Source organism: Patiria miniata, unplaced genomic scaffold (genome assembly GCF_015706575.1).
Source record: "Patiria miniata isolate m_02_andy unplaced genomic scaffold, ASM1570657v1 HiC_scaffold_21, whole genome shotgun sequence".
Taxonomy (NCBI): domain Eukaryota; kingdom Metazoa; phylum Echinodermata; class Asteroidea; order Valvatida; family Asterinidae; genus Patiria; species Patiria miniata.
The window spans coordinates 5,921,766-5,938,530 of NW_024037060.1; the positions used below are offsets into that span (position 1 = coordinate 5,921,766).

A 16,765-nucleotide genomic window follows, 5' to 3' on the forward strand; every position below is an offset into this window, starting at 1 on the left:
TTAAAGCAGCGGTGGCTATCAATGCGATTCTAGTTTAACTCCAGATGGGTAGTGGACAGTCGCAAGAGGTCTGAACAAGCAGTTTAAGCAGTGCTGTTAACAGCCAGAAAGCTTACAGCGTTGCCACACAACATGAATGTCCATGGCAAAGCATTATCTATTTGATACAAATACATCATACTAGACCCTACATTCATGTGAAGGGCCATCCAGTTAATTGAGTGATTCGAAGTTATTTTAGCTCAGAGACTCAATTTTCTGAATCAGTTTCTGCTGCTGTAACATGGTTGCTCGGATTTCAATGACCTCAGACAAACTCGCCATAAGTGCACTTGAGAATTATGACCTGTGCCCCAATTGCTGGAGGGCATTAGTTGGCCGTACGCAAAGCAGACTATTATTCCGGATTCAATAAAGCGATAATCTTATCTTCGTCAATGAAGTTTGACTTGACTACCTAGGAAGTCACTGGGAAGTCCTTCAGGACCAAACATTTTGAGCTGCGTTTCTTGTTGACAGTTTGCACGTCTCCGACTGTCGACTTGATCCTGCAAAAGCGCAGTGTAGAATTAATACAAGGTATTGACAATTACCAATCGCCACTTTACTTCGATAATAAAGAGCAGCTTAAAATGAGCATCCAATGAAACAGCAGTTTTCAATTTCAAAATACAGTTGCGTTTTTAATTATAGTCATCGTTCAACTCTGATGACTTTAGATCAAACAAACGAAAGTTGTTGCATCCAAAAGAACACACTCAGGTCATACCAAAAAAATGATGAACACACATTCGTTAATGAATTTCATGAATTTAAACCAAACTTATGCTATCTTCTCCGCTGTCTCGTTTCTTGTTGATAATAATTTTCACGTCTCCGACTGTCGACTTATTAATGCTGCAAAAGCGCAGTGCAGAATAAATGCAACGTATGCAAAATTACTAATCGTCAGTTACTTCTATAATAAAGGACAGCTTAAAAATAAATGAGCATCCAGCATTTGAAACTGCAGTTATCAACCTCAAAATACACTCGCGTTTTTAATTATAGTCATCGTTCAACTCTGACGACTTTACATCAAACAAACGAAACTTGTTGCATCTAAAAGAACACACTTAGGTCATACCAAAAAAAATGGTGAACACACATTCGTTAATGAATTTAAACCAAACTTTTGCTATCTTCTCCGCTGTAAAAAAAAAAGTTGGGTAAAACACTGCTTTGGCAATGTTATTTGCCTTACATTGGTGTTAGGTTACCTCATTGTGGGTTGATTCGGGTAAACTTGACCAACTTTTGGCTAGACTTTGCCCAAGAGTGTCGGAAGTTTGTTAGTTGACCAACATTGGAAAAATACCAAACCATTTGCCCAATATTTTTTTGGTACAGTGAATTCTAAAGACTCTATTATATCCTTACTACCATCAAAACAAAATGAATTCGCTATATATCAATATATATATAAAACACGTCTTTTGTACAGATTATCATTTTTATTTGTATACCCCCAATTAGATATCATTCACTGGAGAGACGGATGGAGTTGTGTTATACACGGACGGATGTGATACGAAAGATTTATAATCGACACAAAAAGGGTCCAAAGGGTATCTTAGCAATGGACTCGTATCTCGATGTGCACATTGCCCGCCTAATACTGCAATGAACTCGAAACGTTCAACTTGAGATGTTCAAGTTCGACCGCCTGATGATTCCCTACATGAACGGGTCATGTGCATTGGCAGTTTCAGGATACCAGACGATGAATATGCATTACCAATGGCGCACCAAGGATTTTGCTTGGGGGGGACTCACAATTTTTAAAATTTTTTAAAAATTTTTAAAAAGTTAAAATTTTTCCCCCAAAAAATGGCGAAAAAATTGGCAGAAAAAAAATGGTTATTTTATTTTTTGGGGGGTCAAATCGTGGGACTAAAAAGAAAAAAGAAAAATGAAAGAAAAAAAAAAGAGCATGACCCCACAAAACTGTGCTCATTTCACCTGACTGAAAAAAAACCCATCGGCATTCTTACTTTTCGACAAGAAATAACAATGTACATATAAAACATAACTAAGCAAGCAACCTTTACAAGCAGGAAATAAAATAAAGACTTTCCTATTAGTGCGGCTCACAGTGACGATGTATTACTTATCATTGCCGTGATACAGAATAAAAAGAGCATTTTGAAAGACCATTTACATAGCGGAGGGTTTATCATAAATCTTTTTTTTCCCGTTAAAAATGCCGTTTTCTTCCTGTATACAATATTATGCACACATTCAAACAAATAATTCTTTCCTTCAAAAAGCACGGTCATACCAAAATTAAACAGCAACGAGATAACAAAGACTTTCACATAATGCTTTACACCAATACAGACCCCTTGCAGGATGCGCCGTCACTGAGAGCAGTTTCTGTTATTAAAATTCAGTGGAAACGAAAATACAAATGTCTACTCATGCTTATCAAAGAAGGACACATTCGTGCCCTCAATGTGACGTCAGATGCAGGGGTTCTATACAGTTGTCCCCCTCGTGCACGGGCCCAAACGTCTTATACTTAGCTTTCCCCACCCCTGCCAGCTCCTCCGATCCGTAATTCCATCTTATCAAGATGACTTGTCCGACGCGTGGGATACCTGGTCAGGCGGCGGGCTGTCGCCGCGAGGCGGCGGGCTGTCGCCGCGAGGCGGCGGGCTGTTTCCGCGAGACGATGGCCGAGTCAGCTCCTGTTCCTCCACGTCCTCGACCTTGGCTGATCGTCCCGTTTTCTTCACTACAAGGACGATGACCACAACGATGATGGCAGCAGCGGCGACACCACCGACCGCAATGCCGGCGATGGCCCCCGGGGACAGACCCGGGTCTTCCTTGGGTGGATCTGATGAATAAAAAAAATTTAGGGGAAAATCAATTAATAAAAAAACTCAAACATGATTAAAAGTCTTGCCTTCGGAAAAGTACATTGATGAATGTGAAGCAGATACATCGTACGAAGTGACTACCTAGGTATTGTATCTTAAAACCTATACTTTAGTCTATTTGGTTCAAAAACAACAAAGAACAATCCGTTGACTACAGATCTGCTCATAACAAACGTGTTCGAGTCAACTCAGACTACAGTGAGGCCCTTGGAATATGCCGGAAGTACATGAATTTAAAGGGTTTTTTTTCCCAAATATCAAAGGATGGAAGAAAACATTTTCTCAACTTACCTGTGATCGGAAAATTTTCTGAAAACAAAACAAAACAAAACAAATGAGTTAGTTTTAACACAATATTGACGAAATGACCATTTATATACTTTCTGTCCAAAGAAAGTCAAGATAAACTTGAATCGGGTGGTTTGCAGAATTGCTGTGATCTTTTGACATCTTGTTTGGGTCTTCACAATTAGGTTTAGTGATGTATATCTTTTTTTCTGTCAGTTGTACTGATTTATGCTTTATGAAACTCATTCCTCGGAAGGGTACCGCTCTCATTAATTCAACCACATATTGGAAAGGCCACTGCTTGTGTTATAGCCTAGTTATATTCCCGTAAACAGCTAAAAACCGGTCCCGTTTTGTTTTTTTTTGTTGTTTTTTTGGTGGGGGGTCATAGAATACAAAAACACTTTTCAATCTTCCATGATATGCATATGAAATACCGGTACCTTTAACTGTGATTGATGACGGATCAACAGTGAGGGCAGTAATCCTTTCGTCATCTGAGTTGTTGAAAGCGTCCTTTAAGCTCTTCGTTAGTTCCTCAGAGATTACTTTCGTTTCCGGTGGAAATTCCATCAGAAATGTAGCCACAATGCTTCCTTTCCTGAAGCTTGAGACTGAGCAGCGCTCCATATTGCTTCCAGCACCCGAGTTTTCCAGGGCAGCGTCGACCTAACGGAGAGAGATCAACACGATCAAATGTTGTGATGGTAAGATGAGTAATGCATCATTGCCAGCCATTCCACGGAGATGTCGATGAGGATGCTCTTTCTTGTAAATACACGGTTCTCGAGGTTTCCTTGGACTCGGACCATAATTTATATTTTAGCAGGATGGGAAGGAAAATAGATCTAACATGACTTTATCGCTGTCTGTCTATACGGAATATGGATATTACTTACCGCAATGCAAACTTTGTCGCTCAAATTCCTGTAAAGTATTGATTCTGGCTTCTCGTAGTCGGACTCAAACACAGCATCGAGTCCATCTATTTGCAGGATCTTTATGTCACCCTCGAACTTTTTGAGAGCTGAAACAGAAAACGATAAACCGGTGATGAATGTGTGAACGTCTGAAGGAAATCACAGCAGGTGGGAGTAGCTCACAAGAGAGTCATCGCAACGTACTTCATTTTTTTTTGTTTCATGAATACATCTTTGCCTTATTGAGAAAGGTTCATGTATAACACACGTGGTGTTTCAATAGTGGGCTCTGTCTCATTACCAGGTGCTTTCGTAGCCAGTTTTGTAGGCGGTTCTGGTGTCCTAGTTGCTGGTGTAGGTGGGGTTGTCCTAGTCGCTGGTGTAGGTGGGTTTGTCTCATTTGCTGGTGTAGGCGGGGTTGTCCTAGTCGCTGGTGTAGGCGGGGTTGTCTCAGTTGCTGGTGTAGGCGGGGTTATCCTAGACGAAGGTGTAGGTTGTGTTGTCTCCGTTGCTGGTGTAGCCGGGGTTGTCCTAGTCGCTGGTGTAGGCGGGGTTGTTCTAACTGCTGGTGTAGGCGGGGTTGTCTCAGTTGCTGGTGTAGCCGGGGTTGTCCTAGTCGCTGGTGTAGGCGGGGTTGTTCTAACTGCTGGTGTAGGTGGGGTTGTCCCAGTTGCTGGTGTAGGCGGGGTTGTCCCAGTTGCTGATGTAGACGGGGTTGTCCAAGTTGCTGGTGTAGACGGGGTTGTCCCAGTTGCTGATGCAGACGGGGTTGTCCCAGTTGGTGGTGTAGAGGGGGTTGCCCCATCTGCTGTTGTACTCGCATTTGTAGGTGTCCCCGTTGGTCTCGTAGTCGTATTTTGTTCTTCTGTGCCCATCGTTGTTGCTTCAACACTTGCTGTGGAGGTCCATTCAATAGTTATGTTCTCTGCAGTTTCTGGCGTTACGTCTGTTACATTCACTGTAGGCGTTGTAGCTGTTCCGGTCTGCGCATGGGTAGGTATTCCTAATCGAGAATCGGTGTATGAGAAAAACATTATGCCACAGAAACCAAAACTCCTGAAGTCTGTTTCAGTGTTTTTTTTACGGTGAGTGACGCCTTGATTTCATAAACAGCGGTACAGTCGGTGAGTTGACACTTTATTTGAATAAAACTTCTATAAATTATTAGTGTCTCCTTTTCAGTCCCAAAAACCGCTTTGGAAGACCTGAAAATAGTTGGACATTTTCAGCACTTGTTCAAACACTCAGATGCTACCAATCAAAAGCCCATATTCTCAAACGACAGAAGTTTTTGTTCAATTTCTTTTAAACTGTTTTGTTTTGTTTTGTGCTTTCGGATAAGCACATGCCATCCCATAAAACACTGGTGCGCAAATGCCACAGTGGGGCAATGCGACCCCAACAAAATACGCTTAAAACAAAAGTGTAGGATATTAAAATATTAAAACAATAGTCATAAACAATATACTAACTTACCCATAATGCATACTACGATGATGAATAAAAAAACTGAGGACCTGTAGATCTCCATTGCCAGATTCCGTCTAAATCGACCTTTCATGAGAGATAGCTCTAGAAAACGAATTTTAAACAGCATCTTCAGTGGTAAACATGAGTTCATCTCTTAGTCAACCAGAAATGATGGCCTGTTCAAACGATTCGCTTGTTTGAAAATATTCACAATAATATCGACCAATTCATTAATTTTGTCGAATCAAGATTATTCACATGATTCAAGGACATACAAGTCTGAGTAATGGTTTTGATCTTAGTTTCCATTATGTGCTGAAAAAGCGAAATAATTTGTGAATTACATATTTCTAAACGAAACCACAAAATCACGACACCCCCCCCCCCCCCCCCCCCAGTCACAGGTAAATCATCTGTACCTGTAAAATTACTTAATCATTGTACGGTTTCATCAGACAGACAGTTGTCTCTTCGAATATGTGACAGTTGTCTTATCGCAGATTTCTGACGAAAGGCAACAATTTTTATCTACTACATCACTTTTTCACCTCGAAATTTCCAATTATCCGACAAATTGTATGAGAAAAGAAATTCCAGATTTAAATTATGTCTATAACCATTTCAATTCCGAATTAGATGGTCAATTTTTGGTCCTATTACTACAGGATGAAAAATACCTTTAACTGAATGAACTCACTGGACTGATTTCCTTACCATTTCAGAGCAAGCCTATAAATCATTGGCTTTCCTACAAACTCAAACCACACCGGATATTAAGCTGTAGGCTTTCCGGTTTTCTGTTAATTAAAAATGGCTGTGATTAACACTTGATGCTTGGTACAAGCACGTGCAACACTTTTTAAGGTATACATGTATTAACCTATGCACACTTGAATAACTTCGCACTGTCTTTTAGTACAATCGCAGTTCTCCAAGGTGTTTTAAACTATTTGTCCATCTTTGGTTAAAGATTCCGGACTCCCTTGATTCCACAACCTTGAAGGCTTAAAGTTCCGATTTCTCAGGTGTTTGACGCAACTTTGGAGTTGGACTTGAGTTGAATGTGTACGCACTGATACCATAAAACAACTATCAGCCTGCATACAAGCCAACTCGTGTCACAACAAGAAGTAGCCTATATATGCTCAGTTCACTGATCAATTGCCTGTCTGGTTATCATCGTTTAAACATTTCGACCGCGAATGCATATTAGGACTAGTGCTGCATCTCTTTATTTTAGGTACACCACTCGAGAACGGTGCAGAGGTTTATTCGCCCCTGATAGCCACTCCAGTTTGATAAAATCAACATGTTCTTGTCTCTATACATCGGCTGCCGGACAACGAATCAAAACTTGGCACCCAATATTCCATCGATAGCACTTGTCCATCTGCAGTTTCAGAGTCATCGGTGTGGGCGTTCCCCGCTTTCCGTATTTCATCGTCCGTGTTTTTTTTTATAATGCATTATTTCAGTGTGCTTCGTTCGCGGGTTTTTTTTCCAAGGGTTTGAGTCAAAATCTCAGGTTCTTTGGGTTGGATTTAAATGGACTCTTTTCAAACGACTGCAAATTATCATCAAAAGGTGATTCAGGAAACGAACATTGATCACAACGATCGCAACGACTTGATGGTTAGCGGCCATCTTGGCATATTTTTTTGTTTTTTTAATTTCAGTACCAACGAATACACAAAAGGTCTTGAGTGTAAATCCCTGAAAAACAAGGGTATTGCTGTCTAAGATGGCTGCTACGCATATAAGGTCTATAGCGAAAGCAAATCTTCTCAAATAACACCACCTAATATATTCATCAGTAGACATTGAGTGACACAAAAGCATTTTTTTCCAGAGCTGTGAATTTATCAAAATAATGTGTATATCTTTACAAACGAGATGATTTGGTCAGCCGTACGGGATGGTTTTGAAAAACCTGCCCAAAAAATGAAGTTAACAATTTCCCACAAAATGTTGACTTTTGAGCAAAACAAATGGACATCGTAGCCGTTCTGGACTAAGCAGAAATTAATGAATGTAATGCCAAGGTTTGGATCGGATAATCAGTGCAATAGTCATTGAATTGGAAGGAACGGGAGAAAGTTTACTTACAATTTTAACAGATCCGTCCGTCAAAGCTGAAGCAATTTTGTCTTATGCTGCTACCAGTCCTATAGTATATCCAGAACCGATTTCACGATTTACAAGGCGTAAAATGCTGCGCGTCACGAAGGGCCTTTCCTTTTTATGGGGATAACGTTTCTATGTTCCATGTTGCTATTGGCACACAGGTCTCGAAGCAAAATTACACGGTTTTCTAATGGCTATCTGCGTCACAAGTGGGTGATGGCCCCACGTGACTCGCAGTGCGCGCCTTCTATTGGTTGACGCAGACAGAAACCGAGCCGGATTGTTTCAGTTCCGTTTTGTATCACTGAACCTGTATTTTGTTTATCAGGGGAACTTTGTAACACTTGAAAATCCGTTTTTGCGATAAACTTGGCAAATAGTTCCATTTTGTTTTGTTTTATTTATTTCGTCGCAGAGCTGACAAACCGACGAATAAGCGAAAACCTTGTTTGGAGTAATTCGCGTTTGAAGTTGGACACTTCTCCGGGCGCCGTATTTTACCCTTAATGTTTCGATAAAAAAACTATTAGTATATATTCTGAATAAAATATGAAACTAAGTATCCACCATGTCACTTATTTAATCAGAGAAGTTGTACGATATGATTTTATTTGATCGTAAACGCATTCGTCAGTTTGTCAAATTACATTAATCTGCAATATCCGGTTGTTCTTCACACTGTTTGTATGCTATTCGTCAGTTTGTCGGATCGCGCGTGCACGCACGCGCAATCCGATAAACTGACGAATAACATTCGTTGGTACTTGGAACGCACACCTTACATAAGTTGGTTACCAGCGAAATGTTTGTATGCTATTCGTCAGTTTGTCGGATCGCACGTGCACGCACGCGCAATCCGACAAACTGACGAATAACATTCGCTGGTACTTGGAACGCACACCTTACATAAGTTGGTTACCAGCGAAATTTCGTATTCGTCACTATGTCAAATTATGGATTTGTTTTTGTGAGTGATTCGCCACAAGGGGGGCTCTGAATCTCAACATCCAGACAAATATTAAGAATTTTGGCATAAATTCTTGAAAGAGCAACCTTCATAAAGCCTAAAAATAACAAAAAATCGAAATCGCCAAAATGGTCGATTCGCCGGTTTGTCAGCTCTGCGACGATTTATTTGTCACCCTGGAAACACAAATGTCAAAGGACACCTAATTCCCTTGCGCACCGCAACCAAAATTCTAATTTCGGGGGCTAATCATCCTTACTCGCAGCTGAGTAGCATGGCCGGCTACAACGTGGTCTAACCGATGGAATCTATGACCACGGAGCATGCACAGCCCGAGATCGCAAGTGTTTTATTTTTGCAGAAGGAGGAGGGAGCCATGTTTATAATTATAAAACCTGTATTTTATGCATAATATGCCGATTAGCATCGGTCATTATCATATAATGTTTACTTCTATCTATATCTCCGCTGGACCTCGTCCAATTGTATCAATCGAGTTGTCTAAACACATGTTTTATAGGGTCAACGAATTCATTGAAGCCATTTCTACATACAATGATAACGGCCTATATGTGTCTATTATGCATAAACAAATCAAATTGTGTTTTTAGGATAAACCAGAACTAAATCATTGCAACACCAATCTCAATTAAATAGTCACAAACTAATTCTCGAACGCCTGAATAAAAACCCACGTTTTGGTTCTGGACTTTTTTCGTTTAAAGTAAAAGGGTGACGACCAAAATATCAGTTTCTAGATTTTTACGAAAGAAAATATTTCTTTAAAAAACAAATTTCTTAAATATTCAGTACAAATGAATGCTGTCTTCCGTAAAATCGGTTCTCGTCCTCCCCGTTTGAACCGTGGAAACGCAATGAATTCATGGACGGCAGAGTATTGAGCGCCGAACCTTCGGACTAATGACCCTTCGGACTAGAAAACCTTCGGACTATCGAATCTTTGGACAATTAAGCTGTCACCAGCGCATCATAGACCCTAAATATCATTCGTTTTGTACGGGCCATTTAGTTTATTTAGTGATTTGAAGTTTACTCATGTCGAGCTGCACTTCAATTATGACCTGTGCCCCAATGTTGGAGGGCATGTTTTTTTAGTCGCCCGTACGGTACCCAAAGCAGACTATTATTCCGGATTCAATGAAACGATAATCTCATCTACGTCAATCAAGTTGAAATTGACTCCACAATAGGGACGATATGAAAGAGAGGAACTGTAGCCTAGGTTCAAGTTCGAGATTTTTTTTTACTTTAGCTAGAAAATTTATTTCCAGGGAATTACCAAATATTTTGAGACTCGTTTCTTGTTGATAATAGTTTTCACGCTTTCGACTGTCGACTTATTAATGCTGCAAAAGCGCAGTGCAGAATGAATACAACGTATGAAAAATTACTAATCGTCAGTTACTTCTATAGTAAAGGACAGCTTGAAATGAGCATCCATCATTTGAAACAGCAGTTATCAACCTCAAAATACACTCGCGTTTTTAATTATAGTCATCGTTCAAGATTGACGACCTAACATGAAACAGACGAAAATTGTTGCATTAAAAGAACATATTTAGGTCAAGCCAAAAAAAAACATTGGTGAACAAACATTCGTTATTGAATTTAAAGTAAACTTATGCTATCTTCTGCGCTGTAAAAAAAGTTGCGTAAAACACTGCTTTGGCAATGTTATTTGCCTTACATTGGTGTGAAGTTACCTTATTGTGGGTTGATTTTGGGTAACAATTGACCAACTATTGGCAAGACTTTGCCCAAGAGTGTCGTCGGTTTGTTAGTTGACCAACATTGGGCAAAATACTAAACCGTTTGCCCAACATTTTTTTTTGATACAGTGAATTCTAAAGACTCTATTATATCCTCACTACCATCAAAACAACATGCATTCGATTATATAAAAATATATAAAACATGTCTTTTGTACAGATTATCAGTTTGATTTTTATACACCCATTTAGATATCATTCACTGAAGAGACGGATGGAGTTGTGTTATACATGGACGGATGTGATACGAAAGATTTATAATTAACACAAAAAGGGTCCAAAGGGTATCTTTACATTGGACTCGTATCTAGATGTGCACATTGCCCGCCTCAGACAGCAATGAACTCGAAATGTTCAAGTTTGACCTACTGATTTAATACATTTACTGGTCAGTGCATTGACAGTTTCAGGATACCTGACGATGGATATACACTGCAACCCCGTCTCCAAGAGTATGACCCCACAAATCTGTCGTTACTTAATTCCCTTGACTGAAATAAAGCCATCGGCATTCTTACTTTACGTTCAGATATAACCATTTGCATATAAATATATCACAGTAAACCTTTGAATGCAGAAAATTAAATAAATACTAAATTTGTAAAGTTGGTATGCCCGTGTTTTAGTGCGGTTCACAGTAACGGTGTGTTACCTATCATCGCCGTGGCACAGAATGAAAACAACATTTTTGAATGACCATTTACAGGGTTGAGCCCCAACTTTAAGGTTTGGTTTTTGTTAAAAAATGCCGTTTTTTCTGCAAACAATTAGGCAAAACATTCCAACAAATGATTCCTTTGTCAAAAGAGCACGGCCAAACCAAACTAAACAGAAACGAGATAACGAGGACTTTCACATGATGGCTGAATACCAATATAGACCCCTTGCACGGTGCGCTCTCACTGAGGGCAATTTCTGTTACCAAAATGCCGTGAAAACGAAAATACAACTGTCTACTCATATCACAGAGGAACACATTTGTGCCCTCAATGTGACGTCTGATGCAGGGGTTATATACAGTTGTCTCCCCTCGTGCACGGGCCCAAACGTCTTATACTTAGCTTTCCCCACCCCCTGCAAGCTCTTCTGATCCGTTAATCCATCTCATCAAGATGACTTGTCCGAGGCGTTGGATACCTGGTCAGGCGGTGGGCTGTTGCCGCGAGGCGGCGGGCTGTTGCCTCGAGACGACGGCCGAGTCAGCTCCTGTTCCTCCACGTCCTCGACCTTGGCTGATCGTCCCGTTTTTTTCACAACAAGAACGATGACCACAACGATGATGGCAGCAGCGGCGACACCACCGACCGCAATGCCGGCGATGGCCCCCGGGGACAGACCCGGGTCTTCCTTTTGGGGTGGATCTGATAAATAAATAAAAAATGAGATTGGGGGGAAAATCAATTGGCAAAAAAACCCTCAAACATGATTTAAAGTCTTCACTGCAAAAACTATAGTGTTAATTCAACACCATTCGGTATCTATATAAAACAATACCAGTAAAATTTGACACAAGATGGTCCTATATAAATACAAATGGTGTAAATTTAACACTGCAGTTTTTGCAGCGTGCATACGGAAAGTACAACACTGATGAAATTGAAACAGATACATCACACGAAGGGACTACCTAGGTATTGTATCTTAAAACCTATACTTTAGTCTATTTGGTTAAAAAACAACAAAAAACAACCCGTTGACTACTGATCTGGTTAAAACAAACGTGTCCGAGTCAACTCAGACTACAGTGAGGCCCTTGGAATATGCCTGAAGTACATCAACTTCTCGAGTCTTTTTTTTATCCAAATGTCGAAAGATGGGAGGAAACATTTTCTCAACTTACCTGTGTTCGGGAAATATTCTGAAAAAGAAAACAAAACAAAACAAGCGAGATAACATTTACACAATATTGACGAAATGACATTTATATACGTTCTGTCACAAGAATGTCAAGATAAACTTGAAATCGGGTGTGTGCAAATTTGAAATGATCCTTTTGGCATCTTGTTGAGTTTTCAAAATTAAACTTAATGATGCGTATATCTGGGGTTTTTTTCTGTCAGTTGTACTCAGTGGCGGTTCAGGGGGGGGGGCTTTAGCGGAGAAAATAACCAGTCTACATTTCAGCACGTCTCCTTGAAAACAATTCTGGATCCACCCTGCTAGCCCCCTAAAAATATCGGCTCTAGAACCGCGCCTGGTTGTACCGATTTTTATGCTTTATGAAAAATCATCCCCAGAAAGGGTATACACAACGCTCTCATTAATTCATCAAAAATTAACGAAGTTGCTTTTGACCTGTCAACAGCAATATACGTACCACAAAAGAAGTGGACTTTCCACTATATTATAGTGGAAAGTCCATTTATTGTGTTGCACTTATATTCCTGTTTGCAGGTCAAAAGTAACTTCGTAAAAGAAAAAAATGGTGCAGGGGCGGGGGGAGGTGGGTTTTACAGACAAAAAGACAGTTCTCAATCGTCCACGATATGCATAATTACCGGTACCTTTAACTGTGATTGATGACGGATCAACAGTGAGGGCAGTAATCCTTTCGTCATCTGAGTTGTTGAAAGCGTCCTTTAAACTCTTCGTTAGTTCCACAGAGATGTCTTTCGTTTCCGGTGGAAATTTCATCAGAAATGTAGCCACAATGCTTCCTTTCCTGAATTCAGAGACAGAGCAGTCCGCGATACTATTTCCAGCATCTGAGTTTTCCAGGGCAGCGTCGACCTAACGGAGAGAAATCAACACGATCAAATGCTGTGATGGTAAGGTGAGTAATGCATCATGGCCAGCCATTCCACAGAGATTAGGGCGTTCTTTCTTGTTAATCCACGGTTCTCCAGGTTTCCTTGGACTCGGACCAACATTTATTTTTAGCAGGATGTGAAGTAAAATAGATCTAACATGACTTTATCTCTGTCTTACCTACCGCAATGCAAACTTTGCCGCTCAAATTCCTGTAAAGTATTGATTCTGGCTTCTGGTAGTCGGGCTTAAACACAGCTTCGACTCCATCAATTTGCAGGATCTTTATGTCACCCTCGAACGCCTTCAGAGCTGAAACAGAAAACGATCACCCAGTGATGAATGTGAACGTCTCAAGAAAATCATAGCACGTATGAGCATCTTACAAAAAAAAAGTCTTTTCAAAGTACTGAAGGTTTTTGTTTCATGAATACATCATCGCCTTTTTGAGAAAGGACAAGTTCTATATAACTCACGTTGTGTTTCAGTTGTGGGCTCTGTTTCATTACCAGGCGCTTGCGTAGCCAGTTTTGTAGGTGGTTCTGCTGGTGTAGGCGGGATTGTCCTAGTCTCTGGTGTAGGCGCGGTTGTCCTAGTCGCTGGTGTAGGCGGGGTTGTCCTAGACACTGGTGTAGGTTGTGTTGTCTCAGTTGCTGGTGTAGACGGGGTTGTCCCAGTTGCTGGTATAGACGGGGTTGTCCTAGTTGCTAGTGTAGGCGGGGTTGTCCCAGATTCTGGTGTAGACGCAGTTGTCCCAGTTGCTGGTGTAGACGGAGTTGTCTCATCTGCTGCTGTATACGCGATTGTCCCAGTTTCTGGTGTAGATGCGATTGTCCTAGTTGCTGGTGTATACACGATTGTCCCAGTTTCTGGTGTAGACGCGGTTGTCTCATCTGCTGGTGTAGATGCGGTTGTCTCATCTGCTGGTGTAGACGCGGTTGTCTCATCTGCTGGTGTAGATGCGGTTGTCTCATCTGCTGGTGAAGACGCGGTTGTCTTATCTGCTGGTGTAGACGCGGTTGTCTCATCTGCTGGTGTAGATGCGGTTGTCTCATCTGCTGGTGTAGACGCGGTTATCCCAGTTGCTGGTGTAGACGCGGTTGTCTCATCTGCTGGTGTAGATGCGGTTGTCTCATCTGCTGGTGAAGACGCGGTTGTCTCACCTGCTGGTGTAGACGCGGTTGTCTCATCTGCTGGTGTAGACGCGGTTGTCTCATCTGCTGGTGTAGACGCGGTTGTCTCATCTGCTGGTGTAGATGCGGTTGTCTCATCTGCTGGTGTAGACGCGGTTATCCCAGTTGCTGGTATAGGCGATGTTGCCCCATCTGCTATTATAGGCCCATTTGTTGATGCACCTGGTGCGCTTGTTTCCTCGGCAGGACGTGTCCCTTCTATCCCCGTTGATCCCGTAGCCTCCGTCGTTGCTGTCACATCTGTTATATCTGTTACAGTCTGCCCATGGATAGGTATTCCTGAATGTACATGTATCAAGAATAGATATATTAGGGGGTGTGCAATAGAAACCAATGCCCTGAAGAAATGATTACACGCAGCATGTGACGGCTATTTTGCCCAATATGAAATCTGCTTGCTTGTAATCGCCTAAATCTGTGAGTTGGCACACTATCTATAAAAAAATTACCAGGCCTAATACATGGCTCATATAAACTGCCCCTTTTTCAGTCCTAAAGACCGATGGGATAGTCCTGAGAATACTTTGGCATTTTCAGCCATGATTTTTGTCCAAATAGTCAAATGCTATCGAAAGCCCATGTTTTTGTTTAATTTCTTTTAAACCATTTTTGTTTTGTTCAAGAGTCCTTTCTGTACTCTGGATAAGCACTAAACCATAAAACACTGTTGCAAAATGCCACAGTGGGGCAATGCCAATCCAGCAGAAAAAATACGCTTAAAACAAAAATGTGTATATTACAAGCTTTAAAATGGTTATAAACAATATATTAACTTACCCATCATGCATACTACGATGATGAATAAATAAACTGAGGACCTGTAGAACTCCATTGCCAGATTCCGTCTTAATTGACCTTTCATGAGAGATAGCTCTAGAAAACGAATTTTAAACAGCATCTTCAGCGGTAAACATGAGTTCATCTCCAAGTCTACCAGAAATGTTGGTCTGTTCAAATGATTCGCTCGTTCGAAAATATTCACAATAATATCGTCCAATTCATTTGTCGAATGAAGATTATTTTCATGATTCAAGGGCATACAAGTCAGAGTAATGATTTTGATCTTATAAGATCAAAATCATTACTCTGACTTGTATGCCCTTGAATCATGTAAATAATCTTCATTCGACAAATGAATTGGACGATATTATTGTGAATATTTTCGAACGAGCGAATCATTTGAGTGTCATTGTGTTGGAAAAGCTAAATAATTTGTGAATTACATATTTCCATAAAGTCTTCATTGACAATATGTCTGTGTGTGACAAGAAGTCAAATCAGTCTGAAAAGAAGAAAAAATCTATCAAAGCGAAACCAGGAAAACAAGACCCTCCCCAGTCGCAAATAAATCATTGTTACCTGTAAAAGTATTATTGAACGATTTCATAAGACAAACAATTATCTCTTATTATGGGAAGGTTGTCTTCATACATATTTCTGACAAACGGCGAGAGTTTTTGTCGACTCCATCACATTTTCACCTCGAAATTCCTCATTTCTATTCATCCGACAATTGGTCAAGACAAGAAATTCTGGATTTATATGTCTAATCATTTCGGTTTTCTGTTAGTTAAAAATGGTTGTGATTGACACTTGATTCTAAGTACAAGCAGGTGCAATACATGCATTAATTATGCACATAACTGAATAACTTCGTACTATCTTTAAGTACAACCACAATTCTCCGAGGTGTTTTAAACTATTTGTCATTGAAAGCTTAAAGTTGGACTTGAGTTAAATGAGTAGGCAGGTATACCATAAAATTAAGTATCAGTCTGCAAACAAGCCAACTCGTTTCACAACAACACGTAGCCTATCTGTTCAGTTCACTGATCAATTGCCTGTCTGATTACCATCGTTTACACATTTCGACCGCAATGCAAATAGGACTAGTGCCGCATCTCTTCATTTTCCGTACAACACTCGAGAACGGTGCAAAGGTTTATTCGCGAGTAGCCACTCCTGTTTGGTAAAATTAACAGTTTTTGTCTGTATACATCGGCTGCCAGTGTCATATGAAAATTCGACTCCTATGAAAGTCGGACCTCTTTTCCCTGTTATTGGTCAATCCCTCACAACACACGACACAAGTCACTTTCCCATAATGATCCTAAAAATAGCATATTATCGTACTTGCGCAATACTACCATGCGCAATACTACCAATGAGTCCACATTTCATGGAGTCGGATATTCACGCTACACCGGAAAACAGCTAAAAAAAACCTGGCACCTAATATTCCATAGACAACACTTGTCCATCTGCAATTTCAGAGTCATCGGTGTGGGCATTTCCCATCTTCCGTATTTCATCATCCGTGTCTTTTATCATCCATTATTAC

At 40.5% G+C, this 16,765-nt stretch overlaps 2 protein-coding genes across 2 annotated transcripts; both read right to left on the bottom strand.

Moving 5' to 3' along the window:
• Positions 1-4,360: 4,360 nt before the first annotated feature.
• Positions 4,361-5,685, bottom strand: LOC119729514 (integumentary mucin A.1-like). The gene is made up of 2 exons (XM_038202102.1): positions 5,609-5,685; positions 4,361-5,135 (listed from the first exon to the last, which is right to left on the bottom strand). The coding sequence occupies exons 1-2, from the start codon at positions 5,661-5,663 to the stop codon at positions 4,372-4,374; spliced, it is 819 nt and encodes a 272-aa protein (XP_038058030.1). The 5' UTR covers positions 5,664-5,685; the 3' UTR covers positions 4,361-4,371.
• A 5,905-nt stretch (positions 5,686-11,590) lies between these two features.
• On the bottom strand, positions 11,591-15,205 carry LOC119729857 (cell wall protein DAN4-like). The gene is made up of 6 exons (XM_038202651.1): positions 15,202-15,205; positions 13,708-14,703; positions 13,416-13,543; positions 12,988-13,213; positions 12,324-12,341; positions 11,591-11,844 (listed from the first exon to the last, which is right to left on the bottom strand). Exons 1-6 carry the CDS (start codon positions 15,203-15,205, stop codon positions 11,591-11,593), a joined length of 1,626 nt encoding a protein of 541 aa, XP_038058579.1.
• Between the last annotated feature and the right edge of the window lie 1,560 nt (positions 15,206-16,765).

Coding starts and splice junctions, on each gene's coding strand:
- LOC119729857 (XM_038202651.1), bottom strand. Junction 13,544..13,707: donor GCCCACAACTGAAACACAAC/GTGAGTTATATA, acceptor TTTCTGTTTCAG/CTCTGAAGGCGTTCGAGGGT. Junction 13,214..13,415: donor GCGGCAAAGTTTGCATTGCG/GTAGGTAAGACA, acceptor TCTCTCCGTTAG/GTCGACGCTGCCCTGGAAAA.
- LOC119729514 (XM_038202102.1), bottom strand. CDS start 5,663: ATGGAGATCTACAGGTCCTCAGTTTTTTTATTCATCATCGTAGTATGC. Junction 5,136..5,608: donor CATCGTAGTATGCATTATGG/GTAAGTTAGTAT, acceptor ATTCTCGATTAG/GAATACCTACCCATGCGCAG.